We start from the raw sequence: 9,162 nt of genomic DNA on the forward strand, positions 1-9,162 counted from the left end.
TGATGCTTTCTGCATCATTCAGTATTTTACCCTATGTTATTGTCGCTCCGCGGGAGAAAGATGAGGCTTTCTACTCCCGTAAGGATTTACACCCTCGGAAACCCTGTACAGGGTCGCTATGGGTTGGAACCGACTGGACGGCACTTAACAACAACAACAACATTGCAAAAAGCAACTTTTCTTTTAGTTGTTCATAATTCTTACATGGTAGTAGGTCCAAGTGATTAAAACATGTATGGCTTCTTAATAACTAACCAGGTGTCTTTACTAATTTTTTCAATGAAAAATTTTAAGACCCATTAGTTCCTGTTAGCTCAGCAAATACTCCTAGAAGTAAATGGCAGGTTCCATCCACTGACAAACTGCTAAAGTTGCATTCATATATCACTGTCTCTCTCTTTCACAAACTCCCAAAACCAAATGATTTGCTTGTTGTGTCTTGTATAATATTAAAAGTGTTTCTTTGCCAATTTGTCAAGTCAGCCTCCTGCACACCAATTCTTTTTCATCAAACTACTTACTACAGTCATTGAAGGGGAATAACTTCATTAAAGCCATCAAGGAAAGCTTTGCTCTGTTCTTATACTCCACAAGAAAAGCACCCTTCTATCATTACACCAATAGATGCTCTTTGTTTTCCTCAGTCTCTAGGATATTAGATCTCCCAACTTCAGATCATGTGAAAATGACTTTTCCCAAAACCTCCATGTTAATAGAAAAGTACATTTCTAAGCCACATTCTTCAATGTTATCATCTCTTATCCAAATAAGGGTGTTCTAAAATCCAGTACCAATAAAACCCAAATCCTTAATAGTATGTGTTCTTCTAAGGAATGTTTTACTTGTTCGTTCTCTCCCCAATTTTCTAGTGTGTATTTACAGAGCTTGTTAATTAACTGTTGCTCTTGCTAACACAGCATCTGCTAACACAGTCATCTGTGATGACTCCAAACTCGAAATTCCAATGAAATTTGTAGGGTCACATATATAGTTAGCTGTGCATCCCATTTTGGATTAAAAGAACTACTGGAGTTTATTGTTTAATTTCTTCATCTGTGGCTAATTCTGTATATATTGCTGTCCCAAACAAGTTCTTTTTTTTTTTTTAGTTTGGCACAGGAAACGGTTACGTGTAACTGTAACCATCCACTGTAGTTACTACTAGTAGCAGACACTAGTGAAGCAGTGAGCATGTTCCCAAATTCAGCTTAAATTAAGTACCAAAAACTGTGTCAGACTCATGTTAGGGACACCACCCTGGCGTGAACTCGAGCAGCCCAGGCTGCCTGCAGCTGCTTGAAATTCGCTCGCCACCCTCATCCATACCCTAGCCTCTCCCTACCCACACTCTCACCATACACCTCCCTCAGGAGTGCGCTGCGTGTTTGCGTCACCAGCACAGCGTTTTGAGCTCATGCCTTCCTGCCAGACTAATTGTTTCCTTTCCTTAAGTCTTTGATTTTCTTCCCTCGTCGTTTTTCTGGACAGGAAGAGACCAATAGTTGTGCCTTATATAGTTGCTTATGGTTAAGTTTTCATAACTTTACCCCTGTATGCTATACTATATTCATGGATATATTTACAGCACATATAAATACATATGGAGAAATAGCCTTTGTCACAACCAATATATTATTTATGAGTGTAGTCCCATTTGCCTTCTCACCCTTGTCCTTATTTATTTATTCATAGATTATTATTACTGTTCTTGCAGGTTGGGTGTGTAATAGTATTACTGTTTGTTGTTCTTGGCTGTTGTGTTTCTCCCAGTATCGTCTTGCCTTGATCATTTTGTGCTCACCACTCCTTACTGTACATTGCCTTTCCCTTCACCCAAGTTAATAGATGCCTATCCTCACTTAGTCACTTAACAACAGTTAGTAATTCACCCTTTCTTCCCTCCCATCCCTAGTAACCATCAAGTGTGAAAGTCATTTCTTGACTCTTTAGAGAAAAAAAAAACAATATTTGTTCTTTTGACAAATTGCACTCAACATTATGTTCTCTAGGCTCATCCACTTTTGGATGTGTTTCACTGATTTGTCAACATAGTGGGTTTTAACAGACAACCTTGCAGTTAGCAGTTTAGTGCTTATCCTACAGCGCCACACTAGGCCTCCTAACATTTTGTAGTATTCCATTATGTATATGTTCCATAGTTTGTTTATCCTTTCATTTGATGATGGGTGCCTACCAATAGATACCCTCTTTTTCCCTCACCTGCACGTATAAATATGCTCCTAGGACTTCTTTCTTCATTTCGCATTTGTACTACTATTTTGGTTATAATCAATGCCAGTCTCCCTGAATAATAGTGCAGTGAAGAGCTCTGGTAGCTTAGTGGTTACAAGCTGGGCTGCTAACCTCATGGGCAACAGTTTGAAACTACCAGTCATTCTGTGGGAGAAAGATGAAGCTTTCTGCTCCTCAGAAACCCTATGCAGGGTCGCTATGAGTCGGAACTGATTCCATGGCACACCACCACCACCAAGGGACAGAGTAAATGGGAACTCTTACCCCAGTAATCATAGGCAGAAACCTAAGAATCAGGAAGAAATACTTTATTATTCCAATAACACAGTGGGCTTTGTAACAAGACCCAGAGCTGGGAGGAGTTGGCAGTCTCTTAGTACCCACGGGCCAGGTGTTAATTAATTAGGTCATGAAAATTAAGGGCAGAGGTTGTCGTTGTTGTTAAGTGCCATCAAGTTGCTTCCAACTCATAGAAACCATTGATAGGGCTTCCAAGGAGCAGCTGGTGGGTTTGAACCACCACCCTTGTGATTAGCATTCCAGTGCTTATCCTAGAGCACCACACCAGGACTCCAAGTCAGAGGAAACAACTGCCAAAACAGACAGCTTAGACCTGAGTGAGCTGGATGGAAGACATGGACATTGAGTCAACAACAGGTCTTGCTGATTGGGTGGAAGGCAAGGACACTCCTGGGAGATGCTGAAAGGAGAGAAAGTCGATACAGCAAATGGGCAGGGTTTTTGCCTTGCTGTAAACAAGAACAGAAGAATGGGACAAAGACTGGAGGGCAAAGTGGAACCTAGAAGGTTGGTGTGGGGTTGCAAGATGGATTTGCTGCTGAAGGGAGAGATGCAGTAGATATTAACAGGACAGAAGAGACAGTCCTGAGGACGAAGGAGGTGACAGGGACAGATGCCCATAGTACAAGATTTAAGGAGGTATTCATTCTGGGTACCTACCTTGTACTTGCATAACTCTGAGAGTGAGTGCCTCTTTTGACTTTGTGTCCTAGGCCCTCGCTTGCTTCACCCTAGTCCCAGTCCTGGTGGGCCCATGCACATAGCTAGGAGCATGACTGAGGCGCAGATAGTAGCTGCAGGGAGTTGGAAACTTGGCCATGCAGGGGCTGGAAGCTCTTCCTGATAGCACCTAAATTCAAAGAGTAGGAAGAGAGGAAATCCTGGTGTACTGATGTAGGTGTTGAAGGCCCTAAAAAGAAGGCTTGGTGGAGAGCCTGCAGGAGCTGGGAGCAGGTATGGCGGAGTGGCATGTGCCCTGGGAGGCACTTGAAGGGGTGGGAGTGTCACCAATGAGCAATTTCTATTCTCTAGAACAGTCTGTCTCCATAGCCAGCTGTGACAGATGATTCAGCAATTTAAAATAAATTGCCACCAAACTATTACAGAATAAACAAAGTAGAACACTGAGGTTGGAGTGAAGACAACAGGAGTGAAGGCCAGAGTACGGAAGAACAAAGGGTTAGAGCAAAGGAGAAAAAGGCCCAATGAAATGGATTGACACAGTGGCAATGGGCTCAAGCTTAAAAACAATGGTGAAGATGGGGAATAGCCAGGCAGTGTTTTGTTCTGTTGTGCATAAGTCTCTATGAGTTGGAACCGACTTGAAGGCACCTAACAACAACTGATTGTTAGGTGGAACCCTGGGAGAGGATCTGGCATCTGGACCTGGCATGACACTCACTCTGTTCCTTCTTGAGTCAGGGCTTCCAACTGTCTGAAAAAGCAAATATTTACCGATTCCACTGTGTCCCAAACTAACTCTCCCCTCTCCCAACCCAACACCCAACTCCGAGGTTAGGTTCGCCCTCCTTTGTAGTATAAATATGAGGTCTTTTTGATGGTAAAAGACATATCAGACATACCTCTGTCCTGAGGTAAGAACAGGTTCACGTCCAGCTCTGCATCAGGGAGTCATGTATTTACACATATAAGCTGATGGCACTTTGGGATACGTATTAGACTGCTAACAGGATGGTTGGTGGTTCAAACCCACCAGTCGCTTCTTGAAAGGAAGGAGGCTTGTCTTCTTCCATAAACATTCAATAGCCATCAGTTCAACTCTGCCTTACAGAGTTGCTGTGATTAGAAATTGGCTTGATGGCCATGGCTGTGGTTTGGTTTTCAACCCTCTGAGTGGGTCCTCTAAGCAGCACTGTTTTACAGATGCAGAAAGTAGACTCAGAGCTGTTAGGCAACTTGCGCACACTCACTTGAACAATTCAGATCTGACCCCTGATGTCTGGGTCTTGAGTCATGCTTTCTGGGATCACAAAAAAGTTGCAGGTTGCTAATATGAATCTTATTGTCTGCCTACCCAACCCTCAGAAACTCTCAGAGGCACCAGAGGGCAAGTGCGCTGGTTCTGGCCCATCATTTGAAGGTCCTCCTGTCTCACATCTTTTGGCCCATTGGCAACCCCTGGCTGAGGTTGGTGATACAGGCATTTTGTGGTGAGTGCACAGGGTCTCACGGAAGTCATGGAGCCAGGAGAACTGGGATCTGAACCGAGAGCTGCAGAGCTCCAAGACCAGACTCCTTCCTGGCCTCTGCAGGGCACTCCCTATCTCCTGACTACCTCCTGAATCACCTAGCACAGACCTGGGGCTGGGGCTGGGCTCCAGCCAGGTGGGTGGACTAAGCTTTCGCAACAGTTCCTTCTCCAGCTTAGTGGGGCTAAAGGGCAGGGATCTCACTGCACCCATCACTTCTGTGCATGGTCGATTGGGAACAAGGCACATGGAGATGGAGTCAAGAGCTGGGTGGAGGGTCCAGGTCTGGATGGCCTGCCTGCTGCTAGCATTCTCTGCCATGGCCATGGGTAAGACTCTCATGCTGGGCCTTCAAGGTAGGAGCTTCTGGGTGGTAGGAGGATTTGGAGGAATAGGGCAGGAGAATGACAGGGCCAGGGAGAGGTGGGCAGCCTGCTCAGGGGAAGTGCTCGGGAATTCAGAGAGCTACCAGGAGTGGTACATCCTCTGGGGGAGAGTTTTGCCCTCACCAGCTTGCTTGTTCCCCAGAGCTGCTGAGCCAGTATCGTTCCTATCTAAAAGATATCAAGTTGCTTCTCTCTTGGGTTTTCAAGACTATACATCTTTAGAAAAACAGAAAGCCTCATCTGACTCACATGGAACATCTGTGGAGTTTGCACCCATGACCTAGTGGTTAGCAGCCCAATGCTTATCCCTCTACACCACTAGAGCTTCTTTGTTGTTGTCTAGCAGATGAAAAATCTGAGGTTCAGACAGCGCAAGTGACTAACACAAAGCTATACAGCCAGTCTGTGGGTTCACAGAGAGCCTGGTTCCTTCACTTTGGTCCTAAATTTCGCCTGGAGAGCAGTGGCTGTGATGGCCAGCCAGGAAGGAGGAAGATCAGGATGATAATGAGACTCTTCTCACGGAACTGCGGGGCAGATGAAGAGAATCATGCCTGACACAATAGGCACTCAGGGGATAAGCAGTGAATTGATGAAAACCTCCTTCCCTCGTGAGTGCATCTGCCACCCCCAGGCCTGGAGGAGGCTGCAGACTCCTTCCCAACTCCTCTTCTCTCCCCTCAGAACACGGAGTCTCTCAGCCTGAAGTGGACACAGCTCTGGGTCGTGTGCGAGGCCGGCAGGTGGAGGTGAAGGGTACAGCCCGCCGAGTGAATGTCTTTCTAGGCATCCCATTTGCCCAGGCACCACTGGGGCCTGGCCGGTTCTCAGCTCCGCAGCCAGCACAGTCCTGGGAGGGTGTGCGGGATGTCAGCACAGCCCCTCCCATGTAAGTAGCCTGGTAGATATGGGTAAGCAGACTGACTGGCATGGGGCCCTCTCCTGGGGCTGACCAGCTGGCACTTGGGTTTCCACTCTGGCCACAGGTGCCTGCAGAACAAAGAAAGAATGGACAACTTCAGGTTTTCGCTGAACGGGAAGCACCAGATGTTCTCCATTTCCAAAGACTGCCTGATCCTCAACATCTACAGTCCAGATGGACCCACTGCAGGGACTGGGAGGCCTGTGAGAGCCCTGTCCTCCCATGCAGCTCTGTCCTTCCAGCCTGTCCCCTCTCTACTCTCCATCCCTGTCCCCTACCTGCCCCAGAGCTCCTGACCTTGTCCTGGCTGGGAGATGGCAAAATGGGACCCTAGGACCTGAGGTCAGTTCTACGGCCATCTCTGTAGGTCATGGTGTGGATTCATGGGGGCTCGCTGATGGTTGGTGCTGCCACCTCTCACGACGGGTCAGCCTTGGCAGCCTTCGGGGACGTGGTAGTGGTCACAATCCAGTACCGCCTTGGTTTCCTTGGCTTCCTCAGGTAAGAGGCAGCCCTGGAGGAGACATGGACTGATCTCAGGAGAGGTGGGGGCCAGAGACTGATTGGGAATCTCTCAGGTGGGGACGGTGGACTTAGGGTCTTCTCTCTCTGCATCATGGACAGGGAAGGGTGCTCTCTGAGGCCCCACTCTGGGGAAGAAGGCCAGTCAAAGCCAGAGTTGATAACGACTTTGTCCCTTGGCCAGAGGGTTTGGGCTCCTGGACTGGGTCATGAACCCAGTGTGGTGTGGGGACAGAGAACAGCTCTGGAAACCACCGAAGAGCCAGTCCTGGCTTTCTGTCCAGCCAGGCGTGCCCATACCACATGGGAGCATGTGCATGCCTAGCATGGCTCAGAGCCAGACCAGACACTGGGCACAGAGGAGTCTGCCTGTGCTAACCAGTGCCTTCCCTGCCACCAGCACTGGGGACGGACACGCACCAGGAAACTGGGGCTTCCTAGACGTGGTGGCTGCTCTGCGCTGGGTACAGGGAAATATCAGCCCCTTTGGGGGTGACCCCAACTGTGTCACCATCTTTGGGAGTTCTGCAGGTGCCCTAATGACTTCTGCACTGGTGAGTCTGCTCTCAGGTGGGGGCAGGGGCAATAACTGGAGGCTTCTGTGTCCCCGAAGACCCAGCTCCCCTGTCCTCCTCTGACACTGTGTGTTCTCTGCTGCACCAGGTCCTGTCCCCACTGGCTGCGGGGCTGTTCCACAGAGCCATAGCCCAGAGCGGGGTCATCACCCTCCCAGGGTTCTTGAATTCTGACCCACTTTCCTTGGCTCAGGTCTGTGTCTTCTTCACCCTCTCAGCTTCCCCTGCTGCATATTGGCCCTGGGACTGTGGAAGGATTCTCTATTGACACAGACAGTCCTGCTAGGATGAATGAAGGATGCATTGTATGGGAGCTAAGAGGGAAAAATGCAAGTGGTAGATGGGGGCACTCCGGGTGGGCTACCGGAGGAGGCCACCACTGCCTGTCATATCCTCCAAGGTGTGGCCTCCAGGAGCAGCCCTCCCTGCTCCAAGAAGTATGAAGGAAGCCCATTTTCCCAATCACCCTGCTTCCTGAGCAATGCATGGTGGTGGTTGTGTGCCATGGACATAGTGGTTCCATCTCATAGCAACCCTACATAGGGTTTCCAGGGCTGTAAATCTTTACAGAATAGAAAGCCTCATCTTTCTCCCACAGAAGAACCAGTAGTTTCAAACTGCTAACCCTGAAGTTAGCAGCCTGATTCGTAACCACTATGCTACCAGAGGAGTCCTGGTGTGGTGCTGTGGGCTAATGAGTCAGACTGCAAAGTTGTTTGAACTGCAAGGTCGGTGATTCAAGCTAACCTGCTCCTTGGAAACCCTACACAGGGTTGCTATGGGTCAGAATCAACTTGCCAGCACTTAACAACAACAAAGCTACCAGAGTTCCTTGAGAAATGCACTGTTGTTGTTAAGTGCCGTTGAGTTGATTCCAACCCATGGCGACCCTGTATAGAGTTTCCAAGGAGCAGCTGATGAGCTTGAACTGCCGACCTTGCAGTTCAAACGGTTTTGCAGTCTGCCACATTAACCCACATTGAGCAATGCACTAGAGCCTCATAATAAAACTTAGAAAATGGGTGGAGGAAGACTCAAAGGGCCCCCAGCTATAAACTTCATCTGCAAAGGCTGCATATGGGAGATCAGGTGACAGGTCTTAGAAGCAGCAAGCCATCAGGAAGGGAATGGAACAGGCCAAGGGGCAGAGCTGGGAGTGAAGGACTGGAAAGGTAGGAGAATCCTAGGGACTTCACTACCTCTGCCCAGGAAACTGGCTTTGTCCAGAGAGAAGGAAGAGAGGCAGGGTGCCAGTCAGTCTGAGCCACCTTCTCAGAAGCTCACAGGGGCCTTGGAGTGGAAGGGGCATTGGAAGGAGCAATCAGAGTTCAGGCAAGAGAGAGGGGGTGGGGCATGGGCAGGACTGTGCTGTGGGGTGAAGGGGGTGGCAATGAGCTGGACTTGGGAGGCTGCTCTGTGTTCTCAGTGCCCTCACCTGGAGAGCAGTAGGCTGGGCATCTTTACCCTCTGTGACTCATGTCTGGTAAAGGTGATTGGGGATGTAGAGGCTTCACCATGGGCAAAGTGCCTCTGATCCAGAAACAGCATCAGCCTGCCAGCTTTCCCACCAAGCCCCTCACACTGACCATGGGAGGGTTTCCAACCACAGACCTGAACTCCTTCCCTGGCTCTCCATGTTCTCAGAAAAACACCTTTGCCAAACACTCCCAGAGTTCCTGCTGGTTGTCACCTTCCCAGCCTGCCTTTCAGGGCCCATGAGCAGCCTAGTGCTACACTCCAGCTTCTAGTGTCACTGACTCCCTGCCCCTGTCCCTACCCGAGCCTGACCCCACCACCATCCCCTAGGCTTCAGCTGGCACTGCTGGGGTTCTCCCTCAACAAGCCCTTCCTATTTCCTTCTTCATTCTGCCTCTAGGGACAGAATTAGCTACATAATATCACTGTTCTCAGAGAGGCAAGGGGGACCTGGCCCACATGGGTCATGACAGTATGACAGAATTGGGGGCACACAAAGTGTCTGGGGATCACCCACA

General features: G+C 48.8%; 1 protein-coding gene and 1 pseudogene across 1 annotated transcript in view; one reads left to right on the forward strand and one right to left on the reverse strand.

Annotated features, from left to right (window-relative positions):
* LOC102832886 overlaps window positions 1-4,976 on the reverse strand; it is an 8,084-nt pseudogene extending 3,108 nt beyond the window's left edge.
* A 34-nt stretch (window positions 4,977-5,010) lies between these two features.
* Window positions 5,011-9,162, forward strand: part of CES3 (carboxylesterase 3) — a 74,516-nt gene continuing 70,364 nt past the window's right edge. The window contains exons 1-6 of the mRNA XM_006863596.1: window positions 5,011-5,119; window positions 5,843-6,038; window positions 6,136-6,274; window positions 6,439-6,572; window positions 6,994-7,147; window positions 7,257-7,361. Of these exons, the coding sequence (XP_006863658.1) occupies window positions 5,011-5,119; window positions 5,843-6,038; window positions 6,136-6,274; window positions 6,439-6,572; window positions 6,994-7,147; window positions 7,257-7,361 (837 nt within the window). The remainder of the gene's footprint in view (window positions 5,120-5,842; window positions 6,039-6,135; window positions 6,275-6,438; window positions 6,573-6,993; window positions 7,148-7,256; window positions 7,362-9,162) is intronic.

This window comes from Chrysochloris asiatica, unplaced genomic scaffold (genome assembly GCF_000296735.1).
Source record: "Chrysochloris asiatica unplaced genomic scaffold, ChrAsi1.0 scaffold00055, whole genome shotgun sequence".
Classification (NCBI taxonomy): Eukaryota; Metazoa; Chordata; class Mammalia; order Afrosoricida; family Chrysochloridae; genus Chrysochloris; species Chrysochloris asiatica.